This window comes from Microcaecilia unicolor, chromosome 1, assembly GCF_901765095.1.
Source record: "Microcaecilia unicolor chromosome 1, aMicUni1.1, whole genome shotgun sequence".
In the NCBI taxonomy this organism is placed as follows: domain Eukaryota; kingdom Metazoa; phylum Chordata; class Amphibia; order Gymnophiona; family Siphonopidae; genus Microcaecilia; species Microcaecilia unicolor.
This window is the reverse complement of record NC_044031.1, coordinates 762,208,159-762,231,287: the sequence shown is the minus strand read 5'-3', so window position 1 is coordinate 762,231,287 and position 23,129 is coordinate 762,208,159. Positions and strand designations below refer to the sequence as shown.

General features: G+C 47.0%; 1 protein-coding gene across 1 annotated transcript in view; it reads right to left on the bottom strand.

Annotated features, from left to right (window-relative positions):
- Positions 1–22,832, bottom strand: part of LOC115459926 (methionyl-tRNA formyltransferase, mitochondrial-like) — a 95,968-nt gene extending 73,136 nt beyond the window's left edge. The window contains exon 1 of the mRNA XM_030189766.1: positions 22,525–22,832. Coding sequence (XP_030045626.1) covers positions 22,525–22,532 — 8 coding nt within the window. The 5' untranslated portion in view covers positions 22,533–22,832. The remainder of the gene's footprint in view (positions 1–22,524) is intronic.
- Between the last annotated feature and the right edge of the window lie 297 nt (positions 22,833–23,129).

The window sequence follows — 23,129 nt, the reverse complement described above, 5'->3', positions numbered from 1 at the left end:
AGAAATAGTCCAAAGCTGGGTGACTGCAATGTGCAATATCTCATTTGGAAGAAGATATTTACAGGGTAAAAAATCCAGGTTCGTTACAGGGAGTGCGAGGGCTTAGACGTTACAGGGATTTTCAGCAGGACAGAGCTGTCTGGAGCGAGATGGTGTTGGCTCCATGCCCTGGCTATAATGGAGGAAGAAGCCCCACGTGGCTGAAAGGACAAGGAAGTGGTGGGGCTTCATACAGGGAGGAGCAGACAGAGACCAATGGGGGACAGAACCTGCTATCGGATAGCAAGGGGTAGTCCTAGAGATAGGAGGGAAAGGTCATACCTGGCTGACCTCTGATAGTAAGACTGAACAGGAAGACAAAAGAGCCAAGCTTGGCAGAGGGAGAGGGAGAGAGAGAAGGTCTGAGCAGCCTCACAACCAGTGATAGCAGTTCTTACACAGCCAAACAAGTGTGGTTGCATTGCCTGTGAACTACATTACCCACAGTGCATTGCTCTTATATCTTTACAATGAGAGACTGCAGCAGCGAAAGTTCTTAGAAATGAGAATAACAGTAAAGACATTACTCACATTTTAGGATCACGTTATGAACTAGTGCAAGGCTGTCAGGGAACAGAACAGGATGTACTCTGTAAAAGTCGTTGTTTACTTTTGCAATATGATGGATGCCTTTTCTGGTGTGTGCATGACTGTGATAATCTGTGAATAACTGCCTATCCTAATGGCTATGGATTTCTGAACATGCAGCATCATTAAAGGACAAACTTTTAAATGCCCAGTTGGGGATATATGCTAATCCCAACTTTGTTAAATGTTTCAGCCGTGTCCATCTATTTGTTCCCATGATATAATTATCAACAGAAATCAAACAAAATAAAACATGGAAAAGAAAATAAGATGATACCTTTTTTATTGGACATAACTTAATACATTTCTTGATTAGCTTTCGAAGGTTGCCCTTCTTCGTTCCCATGATATAATTGAATTCTGTTCTGTCTCACTGTGTTTTCAAAGGTAAACCACATTGAACCTAACTTTGCTTGGGATAATGTGTGATATAAATGTAAAAAAAAATAAAAATCCTTTATCCTCCACCTTTTAAGACACTGCATACCTGCTGGATAGTGATGGCACAAGGAAAGCAAGTTTGGTCCAGTGAAGACTAACTCAAAATAACCTGTTCCTTAGCTGGGCCGTAGTATTACCATATTGAAAATGGACCACACCATGCCTCTCTTGTTATGCTCTCTACTGAAATGTGGATGCGCATTAAGCGGAGCATAAGTGCATTAGTAATGCCACACTGGGAAAAGACCAAGGGTCCATGTAGCCCAGCATCCTGTCCACGACAGCAGCCAATCCAGGCCAAAGGCACCTGGCGAGCTTCCCAAACATACAAACATTCTATACATGTTATTCCTGGAATTGTGGATTTTTTCCCGTCCATTTAGTAGTGGTTTGTGGACTTGTCCTTTAGGAAACTGTCTAACCCCTTTTTAAACTCTGTCAAGCTAACCGCCTTCACCACGTTCTCTGGCAACGAATTCCAGAGTTTAATTATGCATTGGGTGAAGAAACATTTTCTCCAATTTGTTTTAAATTTACTATACTGTAGTTTTATCGCATGCCCCCTAGTCCTAGTATTTTTGGAAAGCGCGTGAACAGACGCTTCACATCCACCTGTTCCACTCCACTCATTATTTTATATACCTCTATCATGTCTCCCCTCAGACGTCTCTTCTCCAAGCTGAAAAGCCTTAGCCTCCTTAGTCTTTCTTCATAGGGAAGTCGTCCCATCCCCGCTATCATTTTAGTCGCCCTTCGCTACACCTTTTCCAATTCTACTATATCTTTCTTGAGATTCGGCGACCAGAATTGAACACAATACTCAAGGTGTGGTCGCACCATGGAGCAATACAATGGCATTATAACATCCTCACACCTGTTTTCCATATCTTTCCTAATAATACCCAACATTCTATTCGCTTTCCTAGCCGCAGCAGCACACTGAGCAGAAGGTTTCAGTGTATTATCGACGACGACACCCAGATCCCTTTCTTGGTCCGTAACTCCTAACGTGGAACCTTGCATGACATAGCTATAATTTGGGTTCTTTTTCCCCACATGCATCACCTTGCACTTGCTCACATTAAACGTCATCTGCCATTTAGCCACCCAGTCTCCCAGTCTCGTAAGGTCCTTCTGTAATTTTTCACAATCCTGTCGCAAGTTAACGACTTTGAATAACTTTGTGTCATCAGCAAATTTAATTACCTCGCTAGTTACTCCCATCTCTAAATCATTCATAAATAGGGTTACCATATGACTCCAGAAAAAGGAGGACAGATTGAGTCAGTCTGGGTTTTACTTCCATTGCTTTCAATGGAAGCAAAACCTGGAGTGGATCAATGTGTCCTCCTTTTTCTGGAGCCATATGGTAACCCTATTCATAAATATATTAAAAAGCAGCGGTCCTAGCATAGACCCCCGAAGAACCCCACTAACTACCCTTCTCCATTGTGAATACTGCCCATTTAACCTCACTCTCTGTTTCCTATCCTTCAACCAGTTTTTAATCCACAATAGGACATTTCCTCCTATCCCATGACCCTCCAATTTCCTCTGTAGCCTTTCATGAGGTACCTTGTCAAACACCTTTTGAAAATCCACATACACAATATCAACCGGCTCCCCTTTGTCCATGTTTGTTTACTCCTTCAAAGAACTGAAGTAAATTGGTGTTCTGAGACAGGAGGACAGAGATGCGGGGCCCCTAGGAGTGCGAGGCCCTGTGCGACCGCCCCTGTCACCCCTGCCTAAGACCAGCCCTGGCCAGTACTGCGTCTGCAGCATCCCCAGCTATGGTTGGCCCAGGGAGCAGAAGAACTGACCTAACCTAGTTCCTTCCAGATACGTGAAGGATGACCCATCCCAAAATGTGAGATTTACCACTTCAACACTCCCTGATAAGGAAAACTTTAAGTTCAGCGGAGAATTGAGACAAATGCCCACAAGTAAGCAGTATGTGCAAAAACAAATGAAATAATGGGTCTAAGGAAAGGTGGAGAGAATGTTGTAGTTGTTAACATGTGGGGAAAATGCTGTATTAATAGTTGTTAACTTGAAGAAGTAGGAATCCATATCAAAACAATAGAAGCACCAGATATATAAGGGAAGGCTGTGACTTAGGGAGATTAAGGTAACTGATTAAATGAGAACTGAATGACTGATACAACTCAGGAAATGAGAGAAGAAGATAAAGGAACAACTTGGAAAGGTAAAGGTATATATACAAATGCTCACAGTCTATCCAGGAAACTCACTGACATGGAACCATAAATGGTAGAAGAGGACGTGGATGTGGTTGCAATGAAAATCAGAAGTGAATGTACCAGAATAGGTAGAAAAGAGGGAGAAGTAACTATTTATCAGAGAAACAATCAAAGACATTGACATTCCAAGTGAGCAAGAATGAAAAAGACAGGTGGCACTGTAAAGCAGGGGCTTAGCCAGACAACAGATTGTGGGTGTGCCTAGGCAAGAAGTGGGTGGGCACCAAGTGTTCTCCCCCCCCCCCCCCCCCCCCCACCACTACCAACCTCCCAAAAAATATCTAAGCTGGCAGGAAAATGCTTCTTTCCACCTTGACAGTCTGCAAAGGCATGCGCTGAAAACTGAGCATGTGCAGGTTCCGGTATCATTGAGAGTAACGTTTTTGTTACCATTAGGCGGAAGTCTTCCGCTGGCGGAGCTTGGGATCCCCACCAGCTACCGCTAAACTTATGCTACTGTTGGGCCCACCTGTGGCTACGCCACTGCTGTAAAGACTAGCCAGTTTACTGAGATATGAGCTTTTGAGAACTCCTGAAGAAGCTTGTAACAATTATTGCAAAGGAACATGGACAAAAGAATATTGTTCAAACTGCTGGACACGCTGGCCAAGTCCTTGGCCTGGAGTCTGGGAAGCATGAGTAGAGGCTTTCATGGCATGAGACACCTTCCAGCTGCACGAGTCTACATTTCAACATTTTTATTGATGGCATTCAAAAAGAATACACTCAACATCTAAATTATCCAAAACAGAGTTAACAAAATGTCACGGTCTCAGGCTCAAAACAAACAGTCATGGACTCTGGAACAACATGAGCCCTTGGCCTACTGTGTTTGAGCGGCAGCAGGAGGCAAACCCCCAACCAGGACTGGACTAACAAACAAGGATGGAGCGGGGTTCTGGAACGGACTTGGCTTGACTGGAACTGGATTCTGGAACGGACTTGGCTGGAACTGGATGCTGGAACAGACTTGGCTTGGCAGGAATCAGATGCTGGAACGGACTTGGCTTGGCAGACAATGCTGGAACAGACAGGACTGAAGCTGAAGCTGTAGGCAGATAATGCTGGAACAACAGGATTCAGGATACTCAAGCAGGATTCAGGATTCTCAAACAGGCTTGGCGGAACAGGATTCAGGATGCTCAAGCAGGATTCAGGATTCTCAAATGGGCTTGGCTGGAACAGGATTCAGGATGCTCAAGCAAACAGGATTCAGGATTCTCACACAAGCTTGGCTGGAACAGGATTCAGGATTCTCAAACAAACAGGATTCAGGATTCTCACACAAGCTTGGCTGAAACAGGATTCTCAAACAAACTGGATTCAGGATTCCCACACAAGCTTGGCTGAAACAGGATTCAGGATTCTCAAACAAACAAGATACAGGATTCTCAAACTGGGCGGGAACAAGCAGGGTCAGAACTAAAGCTGAAGGCTTGCAGGGCAGACACAAGCAGGATGAGAATTGAAGCTAAAGACAAACAGGGCAGACACAAAGCTGACCCACACAGACAAACAACAGAACTAAGGCTGAAGCTGAAGGTAGAGGGGACTAGAGCAAGCAAGGTAGACTAGGCAGGACACAAAGCTGACCCACGCAGACAAACAGAGAAGAACAGAAACAGAAGTGCACACAGGCACCCTAAACAAGAAATCAAGACAGAAGTGCCCACGGGCACACAGACTATGAACAAGGCAACAAGAAATCAAGACAGAAGTGCCCACGGGCACACAGACTAGAATAAGGCAGAAGTGCTACACTGCACATGGACTAACCTGGAAACCTTTGGCATTGCAAAGGCCCTGAATGAAAGTCCACCATTTCCTTATAAACAGGACAGAGGCAGGAAACACACTGAACACCAAAGTGAGGCTTGAAACACACAGGAAAGAAACAACAATGCAGACAGGAGCCAGCTCAGATGCTGACCATCGGAACATAAGGTGAGTCAAAGAGGGATCACAACCACAGTCGTGACATAAAAGAGGCAAATACAGCAAATATTCGAAACCATCAGCTTCAGCTTTTTGTTTAACCCCACCTTCTTTCCCGTCCCAACTGCTCCCCTGAAACTTGGTGAATATACATACATATAGTCCCAGAAAAATGACCAACAACCCAGCCTAACCATAAGAAACTCTCCACCCCCCCCCCAAACCCCCCTACTTCTCAACCCCCTACCCCAAAGAAACCCTGGCGCCTGATCCAAGGGCCTGGACTCTGCTAGCCCTTCTGGACCTAGCGTTCTTCCCCTTTGAAGAATTCCGCTCTCCCTCCATCTCCCCACAGTAGAAACTGTCTAGATAATAGTAGGGTTAAAAGGTGCCATAATCGTCGCTTATAGAGTATCGACAATGAGGTTGCGCCCCCCCCCCCCCCAAGGACTTCAAATTTGTAGGTCAGGGTTCCAATTCATTGTAAAACACTGGGGATCTGGGGGATCCCCTCGCCTCCCTAGCCTCCCAGGTTGCCAAAAGATGCCCCTGATTCCTCCAGTGCCAAAAAGCAGGGGGATCTGGTAATGTCCAGTACTGCAAAAGACCTTTCCGGGCCACCAGACTTAATGTGCGGCACAAGAAGACAGCGTATTTGGGCAAGGGATGGAAGCCTCTGGGTTCGTCGAGTAAAAATTGTTCCATTGTCCCTTGTATGTCATGCCCCAACAGTCTAGTCAAAAAATCAGCTGCGTGAGTCTAATGCTTAATGCATGAGGCCTGGACCATTAGTCCCTCTGCCTGGGTTCCATAGCATTGCCACTGAACCACAAGGGCTAACCCAGTACCTGTATTTCTGACTTAGAAGGAAAGCACAGAAACAAAGACTGGGCTAAAGTTTCACCCCAGAAGCTGGGTCACTTGGCAGTACTGGACAGTCTGTTCCTGATGCGTGGGAGCCATTATTGTATGACTCTGCGAGTTGGGCCAGTGTAGACCTACATAAGTACATAAGTACATAAGTAGTGCCATACTGGGAAAGACCAAAGGTCCATCTAGCCCAGCATCCTGTCACCGACAGTGGCCAATCCAGGTCAAGGGCACCTGGCACGCTCCCCAAACGTAAAAACATTCCAGACAAGTTATACCTAAAAATGAGGAATTTTTCCAGTCCATTTAATAGCGGTCTATGGACTTGTCCTTTAGGAATCTATCTAACCCCTTTTTAAACTCCGTCAAGCTAACCGCCCGTACCACGTTCTCCGGCAATGAATTCCAGAGTCTAATTACACGTTGGGTGAAGAAAAATTTTCTCCGATTCGTTTTAAATTTACCACACTGTAGCTTCAACTCATGCCCTCTAGTCCTAGTATTTTTGGATAGCGTGAACAGTCGCTTCACATCCACCCGATCCATTCCACTCATTATTTTATACACTTCTATCATATCTCCCCTCAGCCGTCTCTTCTCCAAGCTGAAAAGCCCTAGCCTTCTCAGCCTCTCTTCATAGGAAAGTCGTCCCATCCCCACTATCATTTTCGTCGCCCTTCACTGTACCTTTTCCAATTCTACTATATCTTTTTTGAGATACGGAGACCAGTACTGAACACAATACTCCAGGTGCGGTCGCACCATGGAGCGATACAACGGCATTATAACATCCGCACACCTGGACTCCATACCCTTCCTAATAACACCCAACATTCTATTCGCTTTCCTAGCCGCAGCAGCACACTGAGCAGAAGGTTTCAGCGTATCATCGACGACGACACCCAGATCCCTTTCTTGATCCGTAACTCCTAACGCGGAACCTTGCAAGACGTAGCTATAATTCGGGTTCCTCTTACCCACATGCATCACTTTGCACTTGTCAACATTGAACTTCATCTGCCACTTGCACGCCCATTCTCCCAGTCTCGCAAGGTCCTCCTGTAATCGTTCACATTCCTCCTGCGACTTGACGACCCTGAATAATTTTGTGTCATCGGCGAATTTAATTACCTCACTAGTTATTCCCATCTCTAGGTCATTTATAAATACATTAAAAAGCAACGGACCCAGCACAGACCCCTGCGGGACCCCACTAACTACCCTCCTCCACTGAGAATACTGGCCACGCAATCCTACTCTCTGCTTCCTATCTTTCAACCAGTTCTTAATCCATAATAATACCCTACCTCCGATTCCATGACTCTGCAATTTCTTCAGGAGTCTTTCGTGCGGCACTTTGTCAAACGCCTTCTGAAAATCCAGATATACAATATCAACCGGCTCCCCATTGTCCACATGTTTGCTTACCCCCTCAAAAAAATGCATTAGATTGGTGAGGCAAGACTTCCCTTCACTAAATCCGTGCTGACTTAGTTAATAAGCCCAGAGTGGCCTTTTGAACAAATCAATACTGAACATTTTACTTCCGAGTACCCGATCTATGTACCAACATAATGTATTTCAGCGGAGAAATCAAACTCTTTCCATGGAGTAGTCCATTGTGGGGGTGATTTTATAAGGAACGGCCTAGTTTTAGGCATCTACTACTACTACTACTCATCATTTCTAAAGCGCTACTAGACGTACGCAGCACTGTACACTTGAACATGAAGAGACAGTCCCTGCTCCACAGAGCTTACAATCTAATTAGGACAGACAAACAGGACAAATAAGGGATAAGGACAAAGAGTAGCAAGATTCCGGAATCCCAAAGAGTAACAAGATTCCGGAATCCCAAAGAGTAGCAAGATTCCGGAATCCTACAGTAGCAAAATTCTGTGTGGATTCCCAAAGAGTCTCAAGATTCTGGAATCCCAAAGACTACTACTACTCATCATTTCTAAAGCGCTACTAGGGTTACGCAGCGCTGTACAATTTAACATAGAAGGACAGTCCCTGCTCAAAGAGCTTACAATCTAAAGGACACGTGAACAGTCAGTCTGATAGGGGCAGTCAAGTTGGGGCAGTCAGGATTTCCTGAAAGGTAAGAGTTAGGTTCCGAATGCAGCATTGAAGAGGTGGGCTTTAAGCAAAGACTTGAAGATGGGCAGGGAGGGGGCTTGGCGTAAGGACTCAGGAAGGTTGTTCCAAGCATAGGGTGAGGCGAGGCAGAATGAGCGGAGCCTGGAGTTGGCGGTGGTGGAGAAGGGTAATGAGAGGAGGGATTTGTCCTGTGAACGGAGGTTTTGGGCAGGAACGTAAGGGGAGATGAGGGTAGAAAGATAGTGAGGGGCTGCAGACTGAGTGCATTTGTAGGTAAGAAGGAGAAGCTTGAACTGAATGTGGTATCTGATTGGAAGCCAGTGAAGTGACCTGAGGAGAGGGGTGATATGAGTAAATCGGTTTTGGCGGAATATGAGACGTGCCGCAGAGTTCTGAACAGATTGAAGGGAGGATTGATGGCTATGTGGGAGGCCAGTGAGGAGTAAGTTGCAGTAGTCAAGGCGAGAGGTAATGAGAGCATGGACGAGAGTTCGGGTGGTGTGTTCAGAGAGGAAAGGGCGAATTTTGCTGATGTTAAAGAGGAAGAAGCGACAGGTGTTGGCTATCTGCTGGATATGCGCAGAGAAGGAGAGGGAGGAGTCAAAGATGACTCCGAGGTTGCGGGCAGATGAGACGGGGAGGATGAGGGTGTTATCAACTGAGATAGAAAGTGGAGGAAGAGGAGACGTGGGTTTTGGTGGAAAGACGATGAGCTCGGTCTTGGACATGTTCAGTTTCAGGTGGCGGTTGGACATCCAGGCAGCAATGTCGGATAAGCAGGCTGATACCTTTGCCTGGGTCTCTGCGGTGATGTCTGGTGTGGAGAGATATAGCTGGGTATCATCAGCATAGAGATGATACTGAAAACCATGAGATGAGATCAGGGCGCCCAGGGAAGAGGTGTAGATTGCTTTTGGCAATAACCACCTACTTCTATTCTGGAAACTTATACTGCCCCATTTGATTTACTACTACTGCTACTTAACATTTCTAAAGCGCTACTAGGGTTACGCAGCGCTGTACAATTTAACATAGAAGGACAGTCCCTGCTCAAAGAGCTTACAATCTAAAGGACACGTGAACAGTCAGTCTGATAGGGGCAGTCAAGTTGGGGCAGTCAGGATTTCCTGAAAGGTAAGAGTTAGGTGCCGAACGCAGCATTGAAGAGGTGGGCTTTAAGCAAAGACTTGAAGATGGGCAGGGAGGGGGCTTGGCGTAAGGGCTCGGGAAGGTTGTTCCAAGCATAGGGTGAGGCGAGGCAGAATGAGCGGAGCCTGGAGTTGGCGGTGGTGGAGAAGGGTAATGAGAGGAGGGATTTGTCCTGTGAACGGAGGTTTCGGGCGGGAACGTAAGGGGAGATGAGGGTAGAGAGGTAGTGAGGGGCTGCAGACTGAGTGCATGTGTAGGTAAGAAGGAGAAGCTTGAACTGAATGCGGTATCTGATTGGAAGCCAGTGAAGTGACCTGAGGAGAGGGGTGATATGAGTAAATCGGTTTTGGCGGAATATGAGACGTGCCGCAGAGTTCTGAACAGATTGAAGGGGGGATAGATGGCTAAGTGGGAGGCCAGTGAGGAGTAAGTTGCAGTAGTCAAGGCGAGAGGTAATGAGAGCGTGGATGAGAGTTCGGGTGGTGTGTTCAGAGAGGAAAGGGCGAATTTTGCTGATGTTAAAGAGGAAGAAGCGACAGGTCTAGGCAGTCTGCTGGATATGCGCAGAGAAGGAGAGGGAGGAGTCAAAGATGACTCAGAGGTTGCGGGCAGATGAGACGGGGAGGATGAGGGTGTTATCAACTGAGATAGAAAGTGGAGGAAGAGGAGACGTGGGTTTTGGTGGAAAGACGATGAGCTCGGTCTTGGGCATGTTCAGTTTCAGGTGGCGGTTGGACATACTACTACTACTATTTAGCATTTCTATAGCACTACAAGGCGTACACAGCGCTGCACAAACATAGAAGAAAGACAGTCCCTGCTCAAAGAGCTTACAATCTAATAGACAAAAAATAAAGTAAGCAAATCAAATCAATTAATGTGTACAGGAAGGAGGAGAGGAGAGTAGGTGGAGGCGAGTGGTTACAAGTGGTTACGAGTCAAAAGCAATGTTAAAGAGGTGGGCTTTCAGTCTAGATTTAAATGTGGCCAAGGATGGGGCAAGACGTAGGGGCTCAGGAAGTTTATTCCAGGCTTAGGGTGCAGCGAGACAGAAGGCGCGAAGTCTGGAGTTGGCAGTAGTGGAGAAGGGAACAGATAAGAAGGATTTATCCATGGAGCGGAGTGCACGGAAGGGGTGTAGGGAAGGATGAGTGTGTAGAGATACTGGGGAGCAGCAGAGTGAGTACATTTATAGGTTAGTAGATGAAGTTTGAACAGGATGTGAAAACGGATAGGGAGCCAGTGAAGCGACTTGAGGAGAGGGGTAGTATGAGTAAAGCGACCCTAGTGGAAGACGAGACAGGCAGCAGAGTTTTGAACCGGTTGGAGAGGGGAGAGGTGACTAAGTGGGAGGCCAGCAAGAAGCAGATTGCAGTAGTCTAAACGAGAGGTGACAAGGGTGTGGATGAGGGTTTTGGTAGAGTGCTCGGAAAGAAAGGGGCGGATTTTACGGATGTTGTAAAGAAAGAAACGACAGGTCTTGGTGATCTGCTGGATATGAGCAGAGAAGGAGAGAGAAGAGTCAAAGATGACCCCAAGGTTTCGAGCTGAGGAGACAGGGAGAATGAGAGATCCATCAACAGAAATAGAAAATGGGGGGAGTGGGGAGGTGGGTTTGGGGGGAAAAAACGAGAAGATCGGTTTTGGTCATGTTTAATTTCAGGTGGCGTTGAGACATCCAGACAAGCACGCTGAAACTTTGGTTTGGATGCAAGGTGAGATATCAGGGGTAGAAAGGTAGATTTGGGAGTCATCAGCATAGAGTCATCAGCAGGTCTTTTTCTGCCGTCATCTACTGTGTTACTATGTATTTTGAAGCAGCATGGGTCTCGATGAATGAACAGGCAGTGATGACGACGCAGCGCACATATGGGTTTTAGACCTCGCGGCGAACGCCATGGCGACGTAGCGGTCGTGGTAAAAAACAAAAGAAAAAAAAAAGAGCCCCGTTGTGGCCGGCCATGCCGAGTTATCTAATTCGAAAAATTAATGCGATATAAGCCATCCATGCCATTACAGCGACAGACCTTAAGCCCCGTTATGGCCGGCCACGCCGGATTTTCGATTTAATGCAGCAAAAATGAGAGCGGTATAAGTCGCCCATGCCATGCAGAGCTATACAAGCCCCATTATGGTCGGCCACGCCGTGTTATCTAATTTGGTAAAATTTAGTGCGGTATAAGTCACCCATCCAGGCAGCAATGTCGGATAAGCAGGCTGAAACCTTTGCCTGGGTCTCTGCGGTGATGTCTGGTGTGGAGAGATATAGCTGGGTGTCATCAGCATAGAGATGATACTGAAAACCATGAGATGAGATCAGGGCGCCCAGGGAAGAGGTGTAGATTGCTTTCGGCACATAACCACCTACTTCTATTCTGGAAACTTATACTGCCCCATTTGATTTACTACTACTGCTACTTAACATTTCTAAAGCGCTACTAGGGTTACGCAGCGCTGTACAATTTAACATAGAAGGACAGTCCCTGCTCAAAGAGCTTACAATCTAAAGGACACGTGAGCAGTCAGTCTGATAGGGGCAGTCAAATAGGGGCAGTCTGGATTTCCTGAAAGGTAAGAGTTAGGTGCCGAACGCAGCATTGAAGAGGTGGGCTTTAAGCAAAGACTTGAAGATGGGCAGGGAGGGGGCTTGGCGTAAGGGCTCGGGAAGGTTGTTCCAAGCATAGGGTGAGGCGAGGCAGAATGAGCGGAACCTGGAGTTGGCGGTGGTGGAGAAGGGTAATGAGAGGAGGGATTTGTCCTGTGAACGGAGGTTTCGGGCGGGAAAGTAAGGGGAGATGAGGGTAGAGAGGTAATGAGGGGCTGCAGACTGAGTGCATTTGTAGGTAAGAAGGAGAAGCTTGAATTGAATGCGGTATCTGATTGGAAGCCAGTGAAGTGACCTGAGGAGAGGGGTGATATGAGTATATCGGTTCTGGCGGAATATAAGACGTGCAGCAGAGTTCTGAACGGATTGAAGGGGGGATAGATGGTTAAGTGGGAGGCCAGTGAGGAGTAGGTTGCAGTAGTCAAGGTGAGAGGTAATGAGAGCGTGGACGAGAGTTCGGGTGGTGTGTTCAGAGAGGAAAGGGCGAATTTTGCTGATGTTAAAGAGGAAGAAGCGACAGGTCTTGGCTATCTGCTGGATATGCGCAGAGAAGGAGAGGGAGGAGTCAAAGATGACTCCGAGGTTGCGGGCAGATGAGACGGGGAGGATGAGGGTTAAATAAGAGATAAGGACAAAGAGTAGCAAGATTCCGGAATCCCAAAGGCTACTGCTACTACTTATCATTTCTATAGCGCTACTAGATGTAGGCAGCGCTGTACACTGGACATGAAGAGAGATAGTCCCTGCTCGACAGAGCTTACAATCTAATCAACACAGACAAACAGGACAAATAAGTCGGCCCCATGCATTGAAATCACAGCGCCTCTCACCTCCATGTGAAAGCGCTGCAGGCAGCAGGGCAGCAGATCGCCACCCTTAGGCCCTCCTTCCCTCCTTGTGTCCCGCCCTCACGGAAGTTACGTCAGACGAGGGCGGGACACGGGGAGGGAAGGAGGCCCGAAGGGAGGTGATCTGCTGCCTTGCTGCCTGCAGCGCTTTCACACGGAGGTGAAAGGTGCTGTGATTTCAATGCAGGGGGCTTGGCCCTGTGGCAGACGGTCGACAACGGAGGGCGGGTGGGCTTGTGGCGCCGGGCCCCCCTTGGAGGCCCGGGGAATTTGTCCCCCCCTGCCCCCCCTTCTCGGCGGCCCTGCCTAGAGGCCCCACATCTCTGGCATGTCTGTCCTTCTGTCTCGGAACACATCCCCGCTCTCATAGGCGCCCGGTATAAGAGGCTTGGGGAGGCTAAGCCTCCCCAGCCGAAGGATCGGATCTTGATTGACAGGTCGGACCTACCACGACACGACGCCGCCGACATGACACGTCATGCCCCCAGTTCCGCCCGCCCGGGCCTCGCCGCTCCGCAGGATCATCTATTTCGGGCCGACACTGACACGCCATCCCGATTCAGCCCATGCAGGCAGTTATCGAGTTCCGACCACTCGGGCTCTCACATGGCGCGCCGCCGCAGTCCTGTGTACCTGCAGTGCTTCTTCTTTCTTCGCCCCGCCCTCAGCTCAGGCAGCCAGTCAGCCTTGAGCCCGCCTTCGAGCGCTCGCTCACTCCCGTCCCATGTACTCCTGTTCGCATAAAGAGACTGAGAGTCTGAAAGATGTTCCCTCCCACTTCCGTTCCACACCCAGAAATTGGCATGTACGTTGGATTTCAGGAGACACATCTCTTTTGTTTAAACATAACTAAATGGGCTATAAGCCCCTAATGCTTTTGGTTTATATTGTTTGTGATGAATTGACTTAGATTGTGATCCAGTGCCATAGCGAGGGCAGCTGACACCCGGGGCGGGTCGCCACTGCGCAACCCCCCCCCCAGGTGTAGCACAGCACCCTCCCCCCTCCGGAGCGCACCTCCCTTTGAGCAACCACTTTTTTTGACATATGATACATATGTAATATCTAGACAGGTCTTTCTCTGCCGTCATCTACTATGTTACTATGTTATGTTACATTTAATAAAAGGTGTTAATTGTAACTTTTATTTTTACTTATTTTTTTCTGTGTGTTGTCAGACAATTATGGATGTAAGCCCCACCCCGGCCCTGCCCCTAACCCCGCCCCTAACCCCACCCCCTTTAGCCTCCCCAAACAGTTGGGCCACCGACCGCCTATGCCCGCTCTGTACTTTAATGTGCATCCAGATCCTCCTCGCTGCTGTGTCCCACCCCCTTTTCATGTTATTGCTTCCTCAAGGGCAGGATGCAGCAGTGAGCAGACTCTGGGCTCGGCAGCTGAAGGGATATGAAAATCGCTGCCAGCCTCTGCCGCTCTCTACTGAAAGATGGTGGATGCACATCAAGGTATGGGGTGAGGTGGGGTTCCGAGAGCTTTAAACCTCCTTTTACACTCTGACAAATTGTGGCTTATGGTGGCAGATGGGGGCAGGGGGGCCCACTGAACTGGTTTGCACAGGGCCCCACTATTGCGAAGACCAGCCCTGCCCATAGAAGCCTGTTGATAGCAGAAGTATATACAAGATGTCAGCTAGTTTTCGAGGGTTCATTTTGCAACTGGCCTACAAATCAGGGCAGCTGAGAGACTAGGCCAGGCACGGGGCAAGGCCGCCCCGCCTCCACCCCCCACCCCCCACCCCCCCCCACCCCCGCCGCTGCCGCCTCCCGTCGCTCCCCCTGCCTCTGCCGCTTCCCATCGCTCTCCCCGCCGCTGCAGTCCGCGGTCTCACCTGCCTGCATCCACGGCTCCGGGCCCTCTTCATTCAAAGCAGCAGTCGCAGATCGCGTCTCTTCTGGCCTTCCCTCCCTGTGTCCTGCCCTCATAAGATGTAACTTCCAGTTTCTGCGAGGGCGGGACACAGGGAGGGAAGGCCAGAAGAGACGCGATCTGCGACTTCTGCTTCGAATGAAGGGAGCCCAGAGCCGAGGAGGCAGGCAGGTGAGACCGGGGACTGCAGCGCCGGCGGCCTGACCCCGGCGCTGGGCCCCCCTTGGAGGCCCGGGCCCGGGGAATTTTGCCCCCCCCCCCCCTCTTGGCGGCCCTGCTACAAATGGACAGAAGGTAGGAAGCAATATTTCTTCATTAAGTTGAAAAGGCATCGTAAGGTTCAGCAAAAGCTTGGGAGCTAATTATTATACCTCATCTCTTCCTTAAATAACAGGATTTCTTTCGTTTCACTGGTACCTGGCTATAATGTGTGTTGCAGCTTATCACGATTTGTCTGACAGATGGGAAAAAGCTGCAATGTTTCTCTGTTTGGAGATGTCTGAAAATCTGTTTGTGTGTGAAGGAATGTCATGATACTCCTTCTGTGAACCAGATAGTGCTTCCATAGAAAGAGAAAGAGTCTGGTTACAGTGTAACTGAAGCGCTGGGGTCAAAGACACCGAAATAATCAAAAGGCAGTTTCTAGGGATGATAAGCAAGGGCTAAGTGCCAGGGCGAGAACACTCTAGTCATTCCTGTCCTAGGACTTTGAGCAGCAGAATCAAAAAAACGAGCAGCCTGAGTCCTGGCCTGTACTTTAAAGACAACCCTTCATTAGGGACAGGATTTGGGTTTTTTTTTTTATATTGAGCATTTCAGCCTGTCGGTTTACAGTAATATTCCTTCTCTGACAGTACAAGCCTGTGTCAATTTGTTCTGATCTAAGAACTTCCACTGGTTATTAGAACAGAGCCAAACTAAATATGCTTTCATGTTTTCATCTTTATCTCACCAATACCCTATGCTTGGAATAAACTTCCTGAGCCCTTACGCCAAGCCCCCTCCCTACCCATCTTCAAATCCTTGCTCAAAGCCCACCTCTTCAGTGTTGCCTTCGGCACCTAACCTTTATACCTTTCAGGAAATCTAGACTGCCCCTATTTGACTGACTGTACATTTGTCCTTTAGATTGTAAGCTCTTTGAGCAGGGACTGTCCTTCTATGTTAAATTGTACAGCGCTGCGTAACCCTAGTAGCGCTTTAGAAATGTCAAGTAGTAGTAGTATGTTGCTATTCCACTAGCAACATTCCATGTAGAAGGCTGCGCAGGCTTCTGCTTCTGTGAGTCTGACGTCCTGCACGTATGTGCAGGACGTCAGACTCACAGAAGCAGAAGCCTGCGCGGCCACATTGGTGATCTGCAAGGGCCGACTTCTACATGGAATGTTGCTGCTATTGGAGATTCTGCATGGAATGTTGCTTCTATTGGAGATTCTACATGGAATGTTGCTTCTATTGGAGATTCTACATGGAATGTTGCTACTATTGGAGATTGCTTGGAATAAACTTCCTGAGCCCTTACGCCAAGCCCCCTCCCTACCCATCTTCAAATCCTTGCTCAAAGCCCACCTCTTCAATGTCGCTTTCGGCACCTAACCTTTATACCTTTCAGGAAATCTAGACTGCGCCTATTTGACTGACTGTACATTTGTCCTTTAGATTGTAAGCTCTTTGAGCAGGGACTGTCCTTCTATGTTAAATTGTACAGCGCTGCGTAACCCTAGTAGCGCTTTAGAAATGTCAAGTAGTAGTAGTAGTAATACTCTTCAATATAATGATGACCCCCCCCCGGCCAAATCCCTATCCAACCAAAACCTTCACCCGTTCATATATGATGTCACAATTTACATCCCTTTCAAACACGATCTAACAGAAATCACCGACGAAATCAAGGGCGGTTCGCATATCATGGACTCATGGGCAAATTCATTTCAGTTGAAACTGAACACTGAAAAAACACACTGCCTCATCCTCTCATCCCATTAATTATAAACCCACAACCTTACACACCCCAGATCACACCCTCCCCATCTCAGATAGCCTCAAAATACTAGGCATTACAATTGATCGCAATCTTACAATCGAGAGCCAAGTAGACTCCACTATAAAGAAAATGTTTCATTCAATGTGGAAACTTAAACGTATAAAACCATTCTTCCCAAGGGAAATATTCCGCAACCTGATACAATCAATGGTGATGAGATATGCAGATTACTGCAATGGAATATATGCCGGATATAAAGAACAACTCACAAAGAAACTCCAGATAACCCAAAACACAGCAGCCAGGCTGATATTCGGTAAAACACGTTTCGAAAGTGCCAAACCCCTCCGAGAAAAACTGCATTGGCTCCTAATCAAGGAACGTATCACCTTGAAAATCTGGTCCACAAGATTATCTACGGTGAAGTCCCAGGATATATGGTCGACCTGATCGATCTCCCAACCAGAAACAGAACCAAAGCATCACGTACCTACTTGAATCTCCACTACCCAAGCTGCAAAGGACTCAGATACAAACTAACTCATGCATCCAACTTCTCCTACATAGGCACACAACTGTGGAATGCACTGCCAAAGTCTGTGAAAACAATCTACAACCATCTAAACTTCAGGAGATCATTAAAGACCTACTTATTCAGAAAAGCATTCCCCACCGACCTAACTTCGATGCCTCAACCCTGCAACACAGCAAAACCATAGATTGTATTGGACACTATATATTCCTTCCTATCTTCGATCCCTACGTAGCTGAATATACTAACCTTACCCGACCCTAATATCAAATTGTATTTGTTTCCATACCGGACTTGGCGATCGCCTTTACGGTATTATGTAAGCCACATTGAGCCTGCAAATAGGTGGGAAAATGTGGGATACAAATGTAACAAATAAAATAAATGTAACTGTTTTAGGGGCCCTTTTACAAAAGAACACCAAAAAGTGGCCTGCGGTAGTGTGGGTGCCTATATTGCACACACGCTGGACCATTTCTCCACCGCGTCTGGAAAAAAGGTTAAAAAAAAAATTGGGCCAGGAAATGGGCGTACGGCAAAATGAAAACCAGCGCGTGTCTATTTACAGCCTGAGCCCTTAACCCCACCCATTCACTTAGCGGTAAGGGCTCACGCGTTACCCGCACGGTATCCGTCCAGCACGCGCCAACTGCCAGTTACCACCGGGAACGCCACCACAGTAGAAAATAGAAAATGATTTTCTACTGCGGGTTTTCAGCGCAGGCCAAACTCAGAGCTACTGCCAGGCAACACTTGCTTAGTTAGGCAGTAATGACGATTTGACGCACGAGTGTAGGCCTTATACGCCTTTGTAAAAAGCGCCTTTATTTGGTACCACTGAAGTATTATCCTATTCCATTTTTATTGTTTATTTATACATTTTTAAACATATTTACAAAGGGAACTTTGTCAAGTAATCAGCCATATTTTACAAAGGAAACAAGTATTCAGGGAAACTATTCCCTTATCTACATTAACATAGTAACATAGTAACATATATAGAGGGGCATAATTGAACGAAAACGCCTATCTCCATGGGCGTTTATCTCCGAGAACGGGTCCGTGAAGGGGTGGACCGAACCGTATTTTGGGAAAAAATAGACGCCCATGTTTTATTCAACAATGTGTGAGCTGGGCGTTTTTGTTTTTCAGCGATAATGGAAAATGAAAGCGCCCAGCTCAAAAACGAATAAATCCAAGACATTTATTCGTGGGAGGGGCCAGGATTCGTAGTGCACTGGTCCCCCTCACATGCCAGGACATCAACCGGGCACCCTAGGGGGCACTTTTACAAAACCAAAAAAACAGGTAAAAGAGCTCCCAGGTGCATAGCACCCTTCCCTTGTGTGTTGAGCCCCCAAATCCCCCCCAAAACCCACTGCCCACAAGTCTACACCATTACTATAGCCCTAAGGGGTGAAGGGGGGCACCTACATGTGGGTACAGTGGGTTTGGGGGGGTTGGACGACTAATAAGCATTAAGCAGCACAATTGTAACAGGTAGGGGAGATGGGCCTGGGTCCACCTGCCTGAAGTCCACTGCACCCCCTAATAACTGCTCCAGTGACCTGCATACTGCTGCCAGGGAGCTGGGTATGACATTTGAGGGTGAAAATAAAAAGTTGTGAAACATCATTTTTTTGTGGTGGGAGGGGGTTAGTGACCACTGGGGGAGTCAGGGGAGGTCATCCCCGATTCCCTCCAGTGGTCATCTGGTCATTTAGGGCACTTTTTGGGGCCTTATTCGTGAAAAAACAGGGTCCAGGAAAAGTGTCCTAAATTCTAGCTAAAAACGCATACTTTTTTCCCATTATCGGTGAAATGCGCCCATCTTTGTTCGGCAGATAACCACGCCCCAGTTCCGCCTTCGCCACACCTCTGACACGCCCCCATCAACTTTGTCCGCATCCGCGACGGAGTGCAGTTGAAAACGTCCAAAAATCGCCTTTCGATTATACCGCTTTAATCGTTTTTGTGAGATAAACGTCCATCTCCCGATTTAGGTCGGAACTTGGGCGTTTTTCTCGTTCGATTATAAGCAGGATAGTAACATAGTAACATAGTAGATGACGGCAGAAAAAGACCTGCATGGTCCATCCAGTCTGCCCAACAAGATAAACTCATATGTGTATACCTTACCTTGATTTGTACCTGCCTTTTTCAGGGCACAGACCGTACAAGTCTGCCCAGCAGTATTTCCCGCCTCCCAACCACCAGTCCCGCCTCCCACCACTGGCTCCGGCACAGACCATATAAGTCTGGCCTCCACTATCCTCGCCTCCCAACCACCAACCCCTCTTCCCCCCACCTGCTCCGCCACCCAATTTCGGCTAAGCTTCTGAGGATCCATTCCTACTGCACAGGATTCCTTTATGCATATCCCACGCATGTTTGAATTCTGTTACCATTTTCATCTACACCACCTCCCGCGGGAGGGCATTCCAAGCATCCACCACCCTCTCTGTGAAAAAATACTTCCTACATTAACATTAACATTTATAGGCAGTAGTCCACAGAGTGAGGGAGACTGAAACACAAATCCTATGAAGCAGTGGCATAGCTACATGGGGCCAGGGGGGCCTAGGCCCCCATAGATTTGGCCCTGGACCCCCCTGCCGACGACCCTCTCGACCCCCCTCTCACCGCCAACCCTCCCCCACCATCGCCATGGGCTACTTTTGCTGGCGGGGGACCCCAATCCCCGCCAGCCGAGGAGGTCCTCTTCTTCCCGCAAACGCTTTGTTCTGTTTCTGGTGTTCTGCACGTTGTACGTACAGGACATCAGACTCACAGAAACAGAACGAAGCTTGCGCCAGAAGAAGAGGACCTCGGCTGGCTCACAGAAACAGAACGTTGCTGGCTGATCTGCAAGGCTTTGTTCTGTTTCTCTGAGTCTGACGTCCTGCACGTACAACATGCAGGACGTCAGAAACAGAACGAAGCCTTCGCGGGAAGAATAGGACCTCCTCAGCTGGCGGGGATTGGGGTCCCCCGCCAGCAAAGGTAGGTGACGGCGGGGAAGGGTTGGCGGCGGGAGGGCGGCCCTGCATGGGATAAACATAAAGGAATCCTGTTCAGAAGGAATGGATCCTCAGAAGCTTAACCGAGATTGGGTGGCAGAGCCGGTGGTTGGGAGGCGGGGCTAGTGGTTGGGAGACGGGGCTAGTACTGGACAGACTTCTACGGTCTGTGCCCTGAAAATGGCAGATACAAATCAAGGTCAGGTATACACAAAAAGTAGCACATATGAGTTTATCTTGTTGGGCAGACTGGATGGACCGTGCAGGTCTTTCTCTGCCGTCATCTACTATGTAATTTCAAAAATATTTAACAAGAAAAACCTTGTACAGAAAGAGTAATGTCACCATCTTAAAGCAAATAATTAGCCGAGGGGTCGCGTAACTACACAAAATATATCTTTAAGGGACAATTACACCTTAAGTCCACAAATTAAGGCAAGGCACAATTCAAAGATTTATCATCAAATAATAATTCAAGGAAAATGGTAGGAATATAACATCCGAGCTTATATCTCTTACGGCGTAGATACTACAGGATTTACTATGAATGCTTTGTGTTAAGTGATATTGAATCAGGTGGGAGTAAACCTTGTGTCCACACAATTTGAGTCACGCTCATGACCAAACTCAAACAACTGATAGCAAACGGCAATAATATTCTACTGTTACAATTCGACATGTCAAGCGCATTTGACATGGTTGACCATGAAATTTTACTACACATCCTCGAATACTTCGGAATCAGAGGTAACGTCCTCAATTGGTTCAATGGGTTCCTAACCTCACGCTCATATCAAGTGACATCAAATTCGACCACATCAGCTACATGGACACCTGAATGCGGAGTTCCACGGGGATCCCCCCTCTCACCAACCATATTTAACCTAATGATGACGCCCTTGGCCAAACTACTATCGAATCAGAACCTAAACCCATATATATACGCTGATGATGTAATGATCTTCATACCATTCAAACAAGATCTAAGAGAAATCTCCAATGAAATCACGCAAAGCCTACACATCATGAATTCCTGGGCAGATGCATTTCAGCTGAAACTTAATGCAGAGAAAACCCAATGTCTGGTACTCACCTCGCAATACAATAAGAATAAATTTACCACTATTAACACACCGAAACTAAATCTACCAGTTTCGGACACCCGAAAAATTCTTGGAGTCACCATTGATCGACACCTAACACTTGAGAATCATGCGACAAACATAACTAAAAAGATGTTTCATTCAATGTGGAAACTAAAAAGAGTTAGAGCACTCTTTCCAAGGACTGTCTTCCGCAATCTGGTACAATCATTGGTACTCAGCCATCTGGACTACTGTAACTCACTCTACACAAAGAGCAAATACTTTAAAAACTCCAAACGGCCCAGAACACGGCAGCCAGACTAATATTCGGCTCATCAAAATACGAAAGCGCGAAACCCCTACGAGAAAAACTACACTGGCTTCCACTAAAAGAACGCATCACGTTCAAACTCTGCACCCTAGTCCATAAAATCATCCATGGCAACGCCCCAGCCTACATGTCAGACCTAATAGATCTACCACTCAGGAACGCAAAAATTCTTCTCACACATTCCTTAATCTTCATCCTCCCAAGTGTAAAGGTCTGAAATACAAATCGATGCACGCATCTACCTTTTCCTATACGAGCACGCAGCTCTGGAACGCGCTGCCACGTAACCTGAAAACGGTCTATGAACTGACCAGTTTCCGCAAACTATTGAAAACCTCTCTCTTCGACAAGATATATCACAAAGATCAACAGGTGTAACTGTATAATCTTTAAAACTTCCAGAATTGTCTTTCAATGTCTTTCTGCTTTAACACCATCATGTATTTCACCACCATGTAACACTTAACCCTCTGTGAACCAAATGTATATTCTCTTCTACTGCCAGTATCCATGATGAATTGTAAGCCACATTGAGCCTGCAAAGAGGTGGGATAATGTGGGATACAAATGCAATAAATAAATAAAATTCCTTCAAAAAAGGCGATAAATAAATCCTAATAAATAAATCAAGAAATAACTTTCTTTTCATAACTGTGACATGTAACTGTTGGATTAAAAGGGTCTGAACTTTGTTTCTCGTTTGTCCAGGAATAAAAAGTCATTCACTTTTCCAGTTCTCCTCAATAAAGATCTTTTCAATAGCTTACTTATGACTCACTCGGTGTTAATTCAGTTGTGAAAGCGAGGAGAAGTGATCACAACTGTAATAAGAGCAGCCAATACCTGATCATGCTTCTCACTTTTTATCCTGCAGCGACGTCTTGACTGGATTGGATTCTTGCTCGTCCTAAATTGTACGTTTCACAAGGCTGTGCCTGTGATTTTTTTTTTTTTAATTCAAGGTTGGTTCACTGATAATGTATGAAATACAGCTAAGGCCAGGTCAGAGCTTGAGCAGTGTAGGTAGAAGCCTGAGAGTTCATCCACACTAGCAGAGTTCACTCACCTCTGGGCTGTCTGGGAAACTGCCAGCAAAGGCGTGTTTTTATGAACCAAAGAAGCTACTGGGCAGCTCTGAGGGGGGAAAAAATCAGATCATATTTCTGGAAGCTGAAATTTCAAAACTGGCTGAACCATGCAAAGAACTCCAGCAGATGATTCAGAGCAAGTAGCAGACGGACACCGCTGATCACTCAAGAGGAGGAAACAGGGACCCAGGCTTCCTCCTCCAGGTGAGTTTATTCATTTGAATTGATAATGAGTGAGACTGTTGGACAAACTGGATGGACCATTCACGTCTTTATCTGCCGTCATCTACTATTTATTAATGACAATCTTCAAAACCTGACACCAACAATTTTAGGCAAGGAGAGTCAATCTTTAGACCT